Source organism: Macaca nemestrina, chromosome 1, assembly GCF_043159975.1.
Source record: "Macaca nemestrina isolate mMacNem1 chromosome 1, mMacNem.hap1, whole genome shotgun sequence".
In the NCBI taxonomy this organism is placed as follows: Eukaryota; Metazoa; Chordata; class Mammalia; order Primates; family Cercopithecidae; genus Macaca; species Macaca nemestrina.
Window position 1 is genome coordinate 103462054 of NC_092125.1, and position 16944 is coordinate 103478997.

A 16944-nucleotide genomic window follows, 5' to 3' on the forward strand; every position below is an offset into this window, starting at 1 on the left:
CAGCTCATCCTATCCACAGGGAACCCAGGGGTCCTGGTTTTTGTACAAGGGGTTCTGCTGCTCTCCGCACATGGTCTGGTAAGCCCCTTGCCAACCCACCCCTGCCTGGAGGCTCCCAGAGGACCACGACTGAAGACTTGGCCCAAGAGAGGCCAGGCAGAGGAAGCATCCTCACAGATTACAGTGTAGTGGAGGAAGTTTATTTACGGATGTGGGGAGAACATGGTAAAGGTCCCTGGGCTGGGCAGCAAGGGGGCAATCAGTGGAGATTGAAAACAGATTCTCCAAGCCAGGCCCAGGGAAAAGGGCTCAGGAACCAGCAGAAGTGGGGCGGAGGGGCAAAGCTGACCTGAACCTAAAGAAGAGAGAACATGGCCAAGAATTATCCAGGTAGAAGAAACAGAGGAATCTAAAGGGGGTGTATGTCCAACCCCAAGGGTACCCCAAAGGCACAGTGGCAATGAGGCTTTCTCTGGCCTAGTCCTCCAGCAAATTCCATCACTGCTGAGGGACTGGGCAGCATTTCAGCCGTTCTCAGAGGCAGGCCGCCCAGGCCAGGCATGCTGGCCACAAGCTCTTGACCTTGACTGCCCTCTGCTTCTGGGCCTGGCGGTCTCCTCACTCAGGCTCCCTCAGCACAGCAACCAGCTCTCTCTGTTCTCTGTGTAGAGCCTGAAATCAATGGGAGACAACAGACAAACTGGGATCTGAGAAAACCCAAATCCTTGCCCTCCACTGTCCCTGACCCCAGGCCTGGGGTTTCCCCCAGGACAATATGGATGGAGTCTGTGGCTTAAGTCATGGCCCTGCAGAGCATGTTAGGATGAAGACACATTAGAAAGTCTGTACCATTCGGCAAGCTTGCTATTTATAGCAAGCTGGGTTCTGTGACCACCTAGGCTGGGCATCCCCGGAGCAGAGCCCATCTTCAGCAAGGGTCCCCAAAGTGGTCCTTCAATCCTCTGACCTCAACAGAGCTTTCTGGCGAGAAACTTTCTTGAATTAAATAAACTTTCAGTTGAGTTACAGACATGGAAATTGCCCACATCAAACAACATGAAGGTCTGTAGCTGGAATAGGTGGGGCATGGCTTTAAGAGCAGAGGGCTTTGTCCCTCTTAGGATAGCACTGTATCCCAGAGCTGGTGAGGCCCTGGGATCATTATCCAGCCAATTTGGAAGCCAGGACCCAGAGACAGGAGTGACCCATGGCCTCATGGTGACTGAGTAGTGATGGTGGAGCAGCGCCTTGCCTGAGGACTCAGCAGGGGGCCCTGGGAGTGCCCGAGACACAACTTGGAGTTGTGCCCTGCAAGATGGCACCAGGCTTAGGGTGGGGGCCTTGGTCACTACCACTTTTGTGCCTGCTGCCCGGTCCCGCAGGCCAGTCTGTGACGTGGGGAGAGCAGAGGGAGTGGGGACAGTAGGGAGCAGAGCAGCTGCCAGCCTTCCACTTGCCACTGCCTCCTGGCCAGGGCCCTTCCTAAGCTGTGGCAGGGCCTTCAGGCTGCAGCTAACTGGTATTGGGAAGAGAAGACCAGGGAGATCCGGGAGCCATAAATTTGGGGACCTGTAACCCTCAGGAATATGAGGGTTTGCCCCAGGAAGGGGCTGCCAAGTGGCTATAAGTAGATGTCAATTGGATGCTGACATGATGGATGGAGGGAGTTCGACAGAGATGCCGCCACTTGAGCCCTACCAGAAAGCTTCTCTTGGAAATGCACTTGGAGCCCATAGGAAAATCTGTCTCATCGAGGTGCAGCCAAGCTGCTACCTGTGCCATCCAGCTTGATCCTCTTCTTCTCCTTTCTTTACCCAACGTGGCCCCAAGTAACGTCAGGCCACTTTCAAAAGTTAAGTTCACCCTCAAAGGACACACAATTGTGGCATGGAGGATATGTGTTAGATGTGTGAAGGCTCTACAAATCATTCTAATATACATATTATTCAAATATCAGGCAATGGCAGATAGTCAAAATAATCCTGAGCACAAAGAACAAAGCTGGAGGCATCACACTACCTGATTTCAAATTGTACAAGGCTATAGTAACCAAAACAGCACTGGTACTGTTATAAGAACAGACACATAAATAAATAAATAAATAAATAGGAACAAACACATAACCAACAGCATAACAGAATACAGACTCAGGGCCGGGCGCGGTGGCTCAAGCCTGTAATCCCTGCACTTTGGGAGGCCGAGACGGGCGGATCACGAGGTCAGGAGATCGAGACCATCCTGGCTAAAGTGGTGAAACCCCGTCTCTACTAAAAAATACAAAAAACTAGCTGGGCGCAGTGGCGGGTGCCTGTAGTCCCGGCTACTCGGGAGGCTGAGGCAGGAGAATCGCTTGAACCCGGGAGGCGGAGCTTGCAGTGAGCTGAGATTTGGCCACTGCACTCCGGCCTGGGCGACAGAGCGAGACTCCGCCTCAAAAAAAAAAAAAAAAAAAAAACAACAGAATACAGACTCAGAAATAAATCCATATACTTATGGCCAACTGTCAGCAAAGGCGTCAAGAACATACAATGGGTAATTTCAGCACTTTGGGAGGCTGTGGCAGGTGGATCACCTGAGGCCAGAAGTTTGAGCCCAGCCTGGCCAACATGGTGAAACCCTGTCTCTACTAAAAATACAAAAATTAACCAGCCATGACAGCAGGTACCTGTAATCCCAGCTACTCGGGAGGCTGAGGCAGGAGAATCATTTGAACTCGGGAGGCAGACGTTTGCAGTGAACCAAGATCATGCCACTGCACTCCAGCCTGGGCAATAGAGCAAGACTGTCTCAAAAAAAAAAAGTTAAAATAGAACATTTTTGGGGCCGGGTGTGGTGGCTCACGTCTGTAATCCCAGCACGTTGTGAGGCTGAGGTGGGTGAATTGCTTGAGCCCAGGAGTTTGAGACCAGCCTGGCCAACATGGTGAAACTCCATCTCCACTAAAAATACAAAATCTAGCTGGATGTGGCAGCTCACGCCTGGAATCCCAGCTACTCAGGAGGCTGAGGCATGAGAATGGCTTGAACCTGGGAAGTGGAGGTTGCAGTGAGCTGAGATCGTGCCACTGCACTCCAGTCTGGGCAACAGAGTGAGACTCTGCCTCAGAAAACAAAAGCCAGGTACGGTGGCTCACACCTGTAATCCCAGCACTTTGGGAGGCCAAGGTGGGTGGATCATTTGAGGTCAGAAGTTCAAGACCAGCTTGGCCAACATGGTGAGACCCCATCTCTACTAAAAATACAGAAATTAGCTGGATGTGGTGGCAGGTTCCTGTAATCCCAGCTACTTGGGAGGCTTAGATAGGAGAATCACTGAACCCGTGAGGCAGAGGTTGCAGTGAGCCACAACTACACCACTGCACTCCAGTCTGGGAGACAGGGCGAGACTCTGTCTCAAAAAAAAACAAAAACCAAAAAACAAAACACAATGAGATATCACCTTACCCCAGTTAAAATGGCTACTTTTTTTTTTTTTTTTTTTTTTTTTTGAGACGGAGTCTCGCTCTGTCGCCCAGGCTGGAGTGCATGCAGTGGCGCAATCTCGGCTCACTGCAAGCTCCGCCTCCCGGGTTCACGCCATTCTCCGGCCTCAGCCTCCCGAGTAGCTGGGACCACAGGCGCCCGCCACGCGCCCGGCTAATTTTTTCTATTTTTTTTTAGTAGAGACGGGGTTTCACCATGGTCTCGATCTCCTGACCTTGTGATCCGCCCGCCTCGGCCTCCCAAAGTGCTGGGATTACAGGCGTGAGCCACCGCGCCCGGCCAAAAATGGCTACTTTTTAAAAATTTTTTTATTTTTTGGAGACAGGGTTTTGCTCTGTCACCCAGGCTGGAGTGCAGTGGCATAATCATGGCTCACTGCAGCTTCAATCTCTCGGGCTCAGGTGATCCTCCTGCCTCAGCCGCACAAGTAGCTGGGACTGCAGGTGTGCACCAACATGCCTGGCTATTATTATTATTATTATTATTGAGATGGGGTCTCCCAATGTTGCCTAGGCTGGTCTTGAACTCCTGGGCTCAAATGATCCTCCCTCCTCAGCCTCCCAACGTGCTAGGATAACAGGCCACTGCACCCAGCCTAGAATGGCTATTATTACCTTTTTTTTTTTTTGAGACAGACCCTGACTCTGTCACCCAGGCTGGAGTGCAATGGCATGGTCTCGGCTCACTGCAACCTCTGCCTCCTGGGTTTAAATGATTGATCCCACCTCAGTCTCCTGAGCAGCTGGGACTACAGGTGCCCGCCACCACGCCCGGCTAATTTTCGTATTTTTAGTAGAGACAGGGTTTCACCATGTTGGCCAGGCTGGTCTCGAACTCCTGACCTTGTGATCCGCTCACCTCGGCCTTCCAAAATGCTGGGATTACAGGCATGAGCCGCCACGCCTGGGCTACAATGGCTATTATTAAAAAGACAGGCTGGGGGTGGTGGCTCACACCTGTAATCCCAGCACTTTGGGAGGCCGAGGCGGGTGGATCACAAGGTCAAGAGTTCGAGACCAGGCCGGGCGTGGTGGCTCATGCCTGTAATCCCAGCACTTTGGGAGGCCGAGGCGGGCAGATCACAAGGTCAGGAGATCGAGACCACGGTGAAACCCCGTCTCTACTAAAAATACAAAAAATTAGCCGGGCGGGGTGGCGGGCACCTGTAGTCCCAGCTACTCAGAAGGCTGAGGCAGGAGAATGGCGTGAACCCGGGAGGCAGAGCTTGCAGTGAGCCGAGATCGCGCCACTGCACTCCAGCCTGGGCGACAGAGCGAGACTCCGTCTCAAAAAAAAAAAAAAAAAGAGTTCGAGACCATCCTGGCCAACATGGTGAAACCCTGTCTCTACTAAAAATACAAAAAGTAGCTGGGCGTGGTGGCGGGCGCCTATAGTCCCAGCTATTCGGGAGGCTGAGGTGGGAGGAGCGCTTGAACCCAGGAGGCAGAGGTTGCAGTGAGGTGAGATCGTGCCACTGTACTCCAGCCTGGGCGACAGAGCAAGACTCCGTCTCAGGAAAAAAAAAAGAAAAAAATAACATGCTAGTGAGGATGCAGATAAAAGTTGATCTCATAAAGGTAAAGAATGATAGTTAACAGAGGCTGGGGGAAGGGGTGGGGGATGAAGAGAGGTAGTTTAATGGTATAAACTTATAGTTAGGCAAAAGGTGTAAATTCTATTGTTCAACAATAGAGTAAGGTAACTATAGTTAACGACAACGTACTCCATATTTCAAAGTTGCTAAGAGCCTTGTACGGTGATGAGCACATGTAACCCCAGCTATTCAGGAGGCTGAGACAGGAAGACTGCTTGAGGCCAGGAGTTCAAGACTGGCCTGGGCAATATAGCAAGACCTTCATCTCAGAACAAAACCAAAACCAAAGTAGTTAGAAGAGAGGTCTTGAACTGCTCCCAACACATAGAAATGATAAATCCTCAACGTGGTGAACACCTCAAATACCCTGACTTGATCACTGCACGTTCTATGCATGTAGCAAAGTATCACATGTACTTCTTAAATATGTAAAATATGATGTATCAAATTTAAAAAATACTATCTCATCCTCCGTTCTCGTTCTCTACCCACCCCGCTACCACATACCCGGTTTAGAATGTATGTATCTATGTTGGGCAGTGGTCACATGGAGCAGTAGAACCACCACCAGGTTTTAACTCCAAATCTGTTGTGGAGGTGCTGTTACCTTGGGTGAGTCACCTGCCCTCTCTGGGCCTGTGCCCTCACCTGCTCCATCAGGGGAACACACGCCCGTGCCTGGTGGAGGGTCTGGGGGAGAAAACTGTCTGCTGAGGCTGGCAGAGACTCCTGCACATGCCCAAGGAGAGGCAATGCATGGCCGTTCCCCAGGGGGCAAGCTCTCCTACTCCCTGTGGGGGTCCCTTGTGTTGGAATGGAGGAAGCCACCAATTAGCGGATCTCAGAGGGCCCATCAGAGATGGAAAAGGAAGAGGCAGGCTGGGACACTGACCTGCCAGGCCTGCTGCCGGGCCTGGACCTGTAGCTGCAGCTCCTCCACCTGCCTCCGCCCTGCCAGGACGGCATCTGCCAGCTGCTGGTTCTCAGCCTCCTGTTTCTGCACGTGGCGCCGCAGGGTGTCCCGTTGCTGCAGGAAGTAGGGTGCCATGACGCTGTGCAGATCCTTCTCTGGGATCCCGCTGGGGCGCCTGGAGGGCCACATGGGGCACAAGGAATAAGGGAGACGGAAGGCCCTTGTGGAAGAGGGTTCGGTTTCCAAGCCCACTCGGTGACATGCCCACCTTGTCCCAAGTTGGGCTGGCTTCCCAGGTTTCTCCCATGGTCTCTCACCTCCCAAGACCTGTTCCTCACAGGAATGCTCACTTCCTGTCCCTGGGTTTCAATGTTTAGGGGTCCACCTCTCCCCCTTCTCACTTCAGCCCCTATCTTAGCCTTCCCGACCATACCCCACATTCCCCTTCTCTCCTCCACATACACTCCCCCATCCAGAACCCTTCAGGGTCGCTTTCTAGCCCCTGCCTCTGTCCTTGTGACCACTGCCTGGCTGGTGCTTCCAGTCCATCAGACTGAGTTGGAGAGGTTGGGGGTGGCTCCGGACGGAGGGCCCAGACTGTGGGAGACCCCCATAAGTGCTGGCTGCTCTGGGAAGATAAGGAAAGTCAAGTCTGAGGAGGCAAGATTACACAAGAGGTGGGTGGAAGGCACGGTGAGTTCTTTAAAAATTCTTTTTCAGGCCGGGCGCGGTGGCTCACGCCTGTAATCCCAGCACTTTGGGAGGCCAAGGCAGAAGGATCACGAGGTCAGGAGATCGAGACCATCCTGGCTAACATGGTGAAAGCCCGTCTCTACTAGAAAAACAAAAAATTAGTTGAGCGAGGTGGCGGGCGCCTGTAGTCCCAGCTACTTGGGAGGCTGAGGCAGGAGAATGGTGTGAACCCGAGGTGGAGCTTTCAGTGAGCCGAGATCACGCTGCTGCACTCCAGCCTGGGAGACAAGCAAGACTCCGTCTCAAAAAAAAATAATAATAAATTTTTTTCAATGGCCGGGCGCGGTAGCTCATGCCTGTAATCTCAGCACTTTAGGAGGCCAAGGCAGGTGGGTCACCTGAGGTGGGGTGTTTGGGACCAGCCTGGCCAACATGGTGAAACCCTGTCTCTACAAAAAGTACAAAAATTAGCCAGGCGTGGTGGCGGGCGCCTGTAATCCCAGCTACTCAGGAGGCTGAGGCAGGAGAATTGCTTGGACCTGGGAGGCTAAGGTTGCAGCGAGCTGAGATGGCACTGCTGTACTCTAGCCTGGCCTGGGCAACAAAGTGAGACTCCATCTCAAAAAAATAAAATAAAATAAAATTCTTTTTCAGTTGTGAAACTTAATTCCCTTAAGTATTAAGGTCATAGAGCATTTTTAAAAGTTGGAAACTACCAAAAAGATTTCTACTCCCTCTGGCCTAGGATTCTTTTTTTTTTTTTTTTGAGACGGAGTCTCACGCTGTTGCCCAGGCTGGAGTGCAGTGGCGCGATCTCGGCTCACTGCAAGCTCCGCCTCCCGGGTTCCTGCCATTCTCCTGCCTCAGCCTCCTGAGTAGCTGGGACTACAGGCGCCCGCCACCGCGCCCGGCTAATTTTTTGTATTTTTAGTAGAGATGGGGTTTCACTGTGGTCTCGATCTCCTGACCTTGTGATCCGCCCGCCTCGGCCTCCCAAAGTGCTGGGATTACAGGCTTGAGCCACCGCGCCCGGCCACTGGCCTAGGATTCTAAGGGAGGGAGGGTTGCGGGAGGCAGGGGCTCAGCTGCTGGGGTCTTGTTGGCCCCTGCTCTCCACTGCTCATCCCAGGCCCCACTTCTCCACCTTACACTTGGTGTACCAGGTGGCCGGCTGCTGCTGAAACGTCAGCTCCAGGAGAGCAGATATTTGGTCTGTCTTGTTCACTGCTAAATTTCTGGCATCTAAAACAGTATCAAAGCCGGGCGTGGTGGTTCACACCTTTAATCCCAGCACTTTGGGAGGCTGAGGCAGGAGGATCACCTGAGATCAGGAGTTCAAGATCAGCCTGGCCAACATGGTGAAAACCCGTCTCTACTAAAAATACAAAAATTAGCCAGGCGTGGTGGTGAGCGCCTGTAATCCCAGCTACTCAGGAGGCTGAAGCAGGAGAATTGCTTGAACTCAGGAGACAGAGGTTGCAATGAGACAAGATCACACCACTTTACTCCAACCTGGGTGACACAGCAAGACTCCGTCTCAAAAAAATAAAATAAAATAGTATCAAGCATATAGTAGGTGCTCCCTAACCTGTTGAATGAACAAATGTATAAAAACCAGTTGCCCCACCAGCCTCATCTACACCTGTAAGATGTACATGGTGATTCCAAACCTCACAATTCTGCCTCCTACTCCCCCACCCTCCCTTTCTCCCACAGGCCCAACAGGCCCTAAAATGAGCTCTCTCAGGAAGGCTTCTTCGGTCTGGCCTCAGACTACTTCCCTCCCTAATCCCCTGAACAACATGGCTTACCTGGGGCTCTCCTCCCCTGAAGGGAACTGTGCGATACAACAGCTTTCGGTTACTGTTTGGTGTCTGTCTGCTCTACTTGTCCCTGTCAAAAGGTTCTCTCTCAGAGGCAACAAGCCCAGAATCTCATGGATATGGTGGACATGGGGTCAGCCTTTTAAAAGCTTTTTTGGAGACAGGGTCTCACTATATTGCCCAGGCTGTTTCTGAACTCTTGAACTCCTGGTCTCAAGTGATCCTCCCACCTCAGCCCCCTGAATAACTGGGATTACAGGCATGAGTCACCACTCCCTGCTTGGGTCAGTTTTAAAGTCTCCTTCAAGAAGCTGAATTGGCCAGGTGTTGTAGCTCAAGCTTGTAATCCCAGCACTTCGGAAGGTCAAGGCGGGAGGACAGCTTAAGGCCAGGAGTTTGTGACCAGCCTGGCCAACATAGTGAGACCCTGACTCTAGAAATAAAAAAAAAAAGCTTAATTGCTGCCTCTTTCCTGTGCCTTCTCACCTCCCCTCCCCACTCTTACCAGGCCGGCTCTTTGCGGTCTTTGCCTTCTTCCACAATTTTATCCAAGGCATTCAAGACGGCTTCCAGGTTCCCCTCCTCTTTGATGTCAGAGATTTCCTCCTGAAGAGAAAGGAGGAAAGAGCTGTAATGACACGAGACGAGCTCATGGCAAAAATATGCTAAATTGCTAACAGCACTTGGTAAGATTTTGGCTAATTTCTGTTCTAGGTCTTTATGCTTTCCCTAACATTCCAACTTTTCTACATGTGGCTTGAAATTAAGAAAATAGGCTGGGCGCCGTGGCTCACGCCTGTAATCCCAGCACTTTGGGAGGGCCAAGGTGGGTGGATCACTTGAGGCCAGGAGTTCGAGACCAGCCTGGCTAACATGGTGAAACCCTGTCTCTACAAAAAAAAAAAATTAGCTGGGCATGGTGGCACTCGCCTGTCATCCCAGCTACTCGGGAGGCTAAGGCACAAGAATCACCTGAACCCGGGAGGCGGAAGTTGTAGTGAGTTGAGATCACGCCACTGCACTATAGCCTGGGCAACAGAGTGAGACTCTGCCTCAAAAAAAACAAACAAAAATAATTAAGGAGCCGGGCGCGGTGGCTCAAGCCTGTAATCCCAGCACTTTGGGAGGCCGAGACGGGCGGATCATGCGGTCAGGAGATCAAGACCATCCTGGCTAACACGGTGAAACCCCGTCTCTACTAAAAAATACAAAAAACTAGCCGGGCGAGGTGGTGGGCGCCTGTAGTCCCAGCTACTCGGGAGGCTGAGGCAGGAGAATGGCGTAAACCCGGGAGGCGGAGCTTGCAGTGAGCTGAGATCCGGCCACGGCACTCCAGCCTGGGCGGCATAGCGAGACTTCGTCTCAAAAAAACAAAAAACAAAAAACAAACAAACAAAAAAAAAAATTAAGGAAATAAAATATAAAGTGGGAAAAATGTTTTATTTATTTTTATTTAAAAAATCTTTTTAGCTAGGTGTGGTGGTGCACATCTGCAGTCCCAGTGACTCAATCTGAAGTAGGAGGATTGTTTGAGCCTGGGAGGCAGAGGCTGCAGTGAGCCGAGATCACGTCACTGCACTCCAGCCTGAGTGACAGAGCTAGACCCTGTCTCAAAAAGAAAGAAAAAAATTAAAATTTTGGGCCACTATACCGGCCTGAAGTGGGAAATATTTAAAAAGAGTCTGTAGGCTGGTAGTTCATGTAATCCCAGCACTTTGGGAAGCCAAGGTGGGAGGATTGCTTGAGCCCAGAGTTTGAGGCTGCAGGGAGCTGTGATTATGCCACTATACTCAAGCCTGGGTGACAGAGCAAGATCTTGACTTAAAAAAAAAAAGACCCCATCAGCCCTTGCTGAGTTTGCATGGTCTAGAGGGCAGGCAACATAAAACATGTAATTACATTACAGGACAGTGAGCAAAGGCTGCATCTAAGATACCCGCATCATTTGGAAGGGAGAGATGATGGATGCTGCAGCCTGCCGGGCACCCAGGACAGCTCTAGGGGGCTGAGGAGACAGAGGGGTAGAGGGTGAGGCCGCTGCCCTCAGCAGACTGACAATCTGGAGATAGAACCCAAGTCAACAGCACCTGCCGGGCTTCCTGCCACTCACCCGGATAGAAGTCTGCAACTGAGCTATAAACTTGTCATAGATTCGCTGTGTGATGTCAGGCTGCAACTGGTAGAAGCGCTTATAGCAGTCAGTGAATCTCTGGTAGCTGGCGGGAAGGAGAGAAGCAAAGGTGGGGAGGGCCAAGCACGTAGCCGGCCATCAGCCTGCCTGGGCACCTCCGCTTCACATTACAGGACTCTGAGCTCTGTCCACTTCATGGCCCTGGTTAAAGGCAGTGGATGCAAATCTCTTATCTAAGCACGAGCCATTGAAGCACGAGTTCAACCCCATCAATGCCCCATCAGCATCCCCACTCCCTCTTAGGAGAGCCCCAGGTGAGTTTAAGTGTTTATCCCTTAAAGATTACTCCCCACTCCTTCCACAGTTTCTAACAAGCTCTCAGGTGAGGCTGATAGTGCTGGTCTGGGGAGCCACACTTTGAGAGCCTCTGGTCATTCCAGTGCCCTGAAGGACTTGGATTAGGACAGGGCATGTGACGTCTGAGAAAGACTGGCTTACTCCTAAAAAGAGCCACATAGAAAGCATCTGATGCTCTCTCTGAAGGACATTACTATATCCAGGTGATGCTCTTTGGCAACCATAGGGGCCCTGGCCTGAGGGCAGAGTTTACACCAACCTGCAGCCACTCTACTTTGGGGCTTCTTGTTACACGAGGTAATATATTTCTCTTATTGTTGAAGCCTGATTTTCTTTCCTTTGTTTTTCTTGGAGCAGTCTCGCTCTGTCGCCCAGGCTGGAGTGCAGTGGCGTGATCTTGGCTCATTGCAAATTCCGCCTCCTGGGTTCAAGCGATTCTCCAGCCTCAGCCTCCCAAGTAGCTGGGATTACAGGTGCCCGCCACCACGCCTGGCTAATTTTTGTATTTTGAGTACAGACAGGGTTTTGCCATGTTGGCCAGGCTGGTCTCGAACTCCTGATCTCAGGTGATCCACCCACCTCGGCCTCCTAAAGTCCTAAGATTACAAGTGTGAGCCAGTGCCCAGCCTGAAGCCTGATTTTCTACTTTTCTTTTTGAGACAGGATCTCATTCCATCACCCAGGCTGGAGTGCAGTGACATAATCCGAGCTCACTGCAACCTCCAACTCCAACTCCTGGGCTCAAGGGATCCTCTTGCCTCAGCATCCTGAGTAGCTAGGACTACAGGTGTCACCATCATGACCAGCTAATTCTTTTATTTTTATATTTTTGTAGAGTTGGGGTCTCACTGTGTTGCCCAGACTGGTCTCAAAAAACTGCTGGGCTCAAGTAATCCTCCTGCCTCAGCCCCAAAAAGTGCTGGGAGTCTAGGGGTGAGCCATCATGCCCAGCCAAGCCTGATTTTAAATCAGGTCTCTGCCACTAGCAGCTGAGAGCTCCTCACTGCTCAATCCTTTGCAGCTGGAAGTATCAAACGGTATCCAGTATATTCCCAATGGCTTATTCCTCTTGGACAGAGAAACTCAAGTTAAATGAACTCTTTTGGCTGTTTTTCTCCCTCCCCCTTGTTTCCTCCCTCTCCCTTGCCTGTGTCTCTCTGTCCACTCTCTCAGGCCCTTCCCCTTCAACAAATATTCACTGAGTGTCTGCTATATGCTGATCGCCCACCAGGAACTGGGTATCGGGGTGGATAAGACTGACACGGCCCTCCCAGAGTTTCCAGTAGAGAAGGAGAGATGGCAGAAATGCGGAAACTCACATGCAAGTGATAATCATCTCTTGTGGAGAATGTTTTAAAAGAAAAAGGCCAGAGTTATAGGGCTAACAGTGTATTATAAGGACCTTCTTTAAATTGGGAGCGGGTGTGGTCGGATGAAGCAGTGTTCGAGTGACTTGCAGAAAGCACCTGAGCCAAGGAAGATCTTCAAATACACAAAAGCTCACACTGATGCTGTACTATAGGTCAGGATGCTCCTCGGCTGTGAGGATCAGGCTGGCGGGTCACTGGGTAAACAGGGCATTAGGGCCCTGATGCCCAATGCAAAGCCCCACCCCCAGCCAGGGAGTCACTGCTGGGTCCTCCCTTTCTCATAGCTCTTTAAGCCTCCTCACCAAACCCGCCCCCAAACAATGTTTTTGGAAACAGGTGAAGACTACAAGCAGTGCTGTACTGGAGCCAGCTCACAGTGGCCCGCAAAAGAGAACTGCCAAATTTTCAGGAACTCTGGGCCAAGTGTCAAACACAGCCATTATTAAGAATTAAATTACATTAACTAACAATAAATTAACTTTAAAAACAAAGGTCCTAGGCGCAGTGGCTCATGCCTGTAATCCCAGCACTTTGGGAGGCAGAGACCGGTGGATCGCCTGAGGTTGGGAGTTTGAGACCAGCCTGACCAACATGGAGAAACCCCGTCTCTACTAAAAAATACAAAAAATTAGCCAGGTGTGGTGATGCACGCCTGTAATCCCAGCTACTCGGGAGGCTCAGGCAGGAGAATTGCTTGAACCCAGGAGGTAGAGGTTGCAGTGAGCCGAGATCACGCCATTGCACTGCAGCCTGGGCAACAAGAGCGACACTCCGTCTCAAAAAACAAAAAACAAAACAAAACAAAGGTCCTAAAGACTCCAAACATACCACTTCCTAATCATTCTACCACCTTTTACTCTGCTCTTGAGGTAATTCGTATATATTGCTTCTGTCCGTGGAAATACTGGATCAAGGTATGCTGCTGCCCAGCTCTTCTCAACTCTGTGTATAGTGATGCCATGTTGGTAGCTAAGGAGTATCTACACCTTGGAAACTGGCAAACACTGCAAACAGGGGCTCTCTTTTCAGAGAGCTGGTTGTAAGCAACTACCAGTACACTTCTGGGTTACAGTGGCAGTCTCTCACCTTTTCAGTGGTACACATTCCATGTGAGTACACTTTGGAAGCTAAGCTTACGTACCTAAAAAACAATACTATAGGCCGGGCACAGTGGCTCACGCCTGTAATCCTAGCACTTTCGGAGGCCAAGGTGGGCGAATCATGAGGTCAGGAGAGGGAGACGATCCTGGCTAACACGGTGAAACTTCATCTCTACTAAAAATACAAAAAATTAGCTGGGCGTGGTGGCACATGCCTGTAATCCCAGCTACTCGGGAGGCTGAGGCAGGAGAATCACTTGAACCTGGGAGGCGGAGGTTGCAGTGAGCCGAGATTGTGCCACTGCACTCCAGCCTGGGCGACAGAGCAAGACTCCGTCTCAAAAAACAAAACAAAAACAAAAACAATACTGTACACAGAATAGATGATGGGCATTCCTTCAACCCTCAGCAGACTCCCAGACATCTTGTCTTGCAGCTGGCCTGACTAGCCACGCAGTCTGTGGCTACCAGAAGGAACGCGGAGGAACACACGATGCCTGACCAAGCAGGGCTGGAATTGAAACCGGGTAATTGTGGCTTAAAACAGGTTTGGCTTAGACATGGGAGATCCTGTTCCTCCACCCAACTTACTTAGCAGGCGGAGGGTCTGAGCTGGACGCATCTCTCTTCAGCTCAGGGAGCTGACAGCGGATAGGGCCCAGGGCAGGGGTGAAGCAAACTGACCACCAGTGCTGCCTGTGACTTGTTCTGAGTTCTCCTTTATGGTATGATAATTCAGTGAAAGTGAAGGACCACAGAAACACATACACTCATACACAGATGCAAGATGAAATATACGCTAACAGGACAATGTGGCTTAACCAAGGAGAAAGGCAGCCAGATTGGTGCCAATGTCAGTGAGTACAGGCAGAAGGTGTTTTTCTTGAGAGCCAATGCAGAATTCGGAATGTTTTGAATGCCCTTGTGGATTTTCTGAAAAATATACTCAGGGAGAAGCAGGAAAGTGACACATTAAAAAAAAAAAAAAAATTTGCTGGGTGCGGTGGCTCACGCCTGTAATTCCAGCATTTTGGGAGGCGGAGGTGAGCAGATCACCTGAGGTCAGGAGTTCGAGACCAGCCTGACCAACATGATGAAACCCTATCTTTACTAAAAATACAAAATTAGCTGGGCGTGGTAGTGCATGTCTGTAATCCCAGCTACTTAGGAGGCTGAGACAGGAGAATCACTTGAACCCGGGAGGCAGAGGTTGCAGTGAGCTGAGATCATGCCATTGCACCCTAGTCTGGGCAACAAGAGCGAAACTCCGTTTCAGAAAAAAAAAAAAAAAAAAAAGGTCAGGTGCAGTGGCTCATGCCTGTAATCCCAGCATTTTGTGAGGCTGAGGCAGGAGGATCATTTGAGTCCAGGAGTTGGAGACCAGCCTGGGCAACATAGCAAGACCCTGTCTCAATAAAAAAAATTTAAGGCCGGGCGCAGTGGCTCATGCCTGTTATTCCAGCACTTTGGGAGGCTGAGGCAGGGGGATCACCTAAGGTCGGGAGTTCGAAACCAGCTAACCAACATAGAGAAACCCCATCTCTACTAAAAATATAAAAAAATGAGCCAGGCATGGTAGTAGGCACCTGTAATCCCAGCTACTCAGGAGACTGAGCCGAAATCATGCCACTGCACTCCAGCCTGGGCGACAGAGCAAGATGGTCTCAAAATAAAATTAAAATAAAATAAAATATAAAATAAAATAAATTTAAAAGAAGTTTTAAATCTCGGCTCACTGCAACCTCCGCCTCCCAGGTTCAAGCAATTCTCGTGGCTCAGCTTCCCAAGTAGCTGGGATTACAGGTGCCTACCACCACACCCAGCTAATTTTTGTATTTTTAGTAAAGACAGGGTTTCACCATGTTGGCCAGGCTGGTCTTGAACTCCCAATCTCAGGTGATCCACCCACCTCGGCTTCCCAAAGTGCTGGGATTACAGGCGTAAGCCATTGAGCCTGGCCAAAAAATTTTTTTTAATTCTTGACTATTTGCCCCAAGTGTCAAATTTTATCTTCTTACGCAAATTATAATATCCTTGTGGACAGGGATGACTTCTGCAACGCTGCTGGGATCTCCAGGGTGCCCACAACCATGTTAGATGCACAGCAGCATGTAAGACACTCTAGACTGGGTGACTGGGGCTAAGGTAAGGCCTGGGCTGCCTACCCTGGACCCCAGGATCCCAGGACCTGAAAAGCTTGGGAAGAGGAGTCCTCCTTCAGGAGCCTCCTTTGCAACCTCTGTGTCAAGGCTCCTCTTCACCCCATGATGGGACGGTCTCTTGGCCCTGGCATCCAAGAGTACATAAGAGGTCACGCCTAGTACCCAGTGCATACTGGGTAACTTTATCGGCTCTCTGACAGATTGCCTGTCATTTTCCCTGGGTTCAAATCCTATCCCTACCACTCATCAGCTAGTGACCTCGGACAACTTCTTTACCTCTATAAGCCTCATTTCCTCCTCTGTCAAATGGGGATAATAACTATCTAGGTCTCACAAAATTACTGTGCAGATTAAGTGAGGTAAAATATACAAAGTCCTCAGTATGGTGCCCAGCACATTGAAATGCTTCATGTTAGCTACAATTATTCTCACTAATCTCACAATAACAGTCCTCACTGCCCTTCAGAAGTACCGAAGTCAGTAACTTGGCTTCCCAGAGATGGGAAGTCTCCTCCCCAGTGGAAGGCAGGTGCTAGTGAATGAGGCTTGTGTGCAATTGCTTGTGCAGAAACCAACCCAGCAGGGGTACGAACCAGCTGTCAGGATTTGTCCCCACCAGACAGAAAAGGCCAAATTGTGGCCCCAAAAAGGCTAAATTTATCAGAAATGAAAGTAACTTTTAAAAACCACATTTACTGAGTTTCAAAACTGAGATGACGATATTAACTGATTTTAACCTGTTATTTTTTCTTGGGAGGCCAAGGCAGGAGGATCACTTGAGCCGAGGAGTTCGACATCAGCCTGGGCAACGTAATGAGACCCTGTCTCCACAAAAAAATTTTTTAAATAAAAAAAAAATTAGCTGGGCACAGTGGCTCATGCCTGTGATCCCAGTGCTTTGGGAGGCCGAAGTTGGGGGTGATCACTTGAGGTCAGGAGCTCCAGACCAGCCTGGCCAACATGGTGAAACCCCATCCCTACTAAAAATACAAAAATTAACCAGGTGTGGTGGTACATGCCTGTAATCTCAGCTACTTGGGAGGCTGAGGCAGAAGAATCGCTTGAACTCGGGAGGTAGAGATTGCAGTGAGCAGAGATTATGCTGCTGCACTCCAGCCTGGGCGACAGAGTGAGACCTCACCTCAAAAAAATAACAAATAAATATTTAAAATATTTATTTAAAAAATATTTAAATACATTTGACTTCAAAATAAGCACAGAATCAGGCTCTGGTCATTTGTCAATCTGTTGGTTTACATACGCAGATAAATTGTGCAGGACAGCATGGAAAGACAAAAGAGGGTAACACAATATCACGG

General features: G+C 50.2%; 1 protein-coding gene across 3 annotated transcripts in view; it reads right to left on the minus strand.

Annotated features, from left to right (window-relative positions):
• Window positions 1–26: 26 nt before the first annotated feature.
• The window catches only part of LOC105498038 (polyamine modulated factor 1), a 30750-nt gene continuing 13832 nt past the window's right edge, over window positions 27–16944 (minus strand). Inside the window, exons 2-5 of one of the 3 annotated variants that reach the window (XM_071083680.1) lie at window positions 10616–10721; window positions 9011–9111; window positions 5969–6103; window positions 27–672 (exon numbers count right to left, since the gene is read on the minus strand). In XM_071083680.1, the coding sequence (XP_070939781.1) occupies window positions 633–672; window positions 5969–6103; window positions 9011–9111; window positions 10616–10721 (382 nt within the window). In that variant the 3' untranslated portion in view covers window positions 27–632. Of the gene's footprint in view, window positions 673–5968; window positions 6165–9010; window positions 9112–10615; window positions 10722–16944 lie in introns of all 3 variants that reach the window. The other 2 variants (XM_071083681.1, XM_011769793.3) reach the window with 2 other exon arrangements.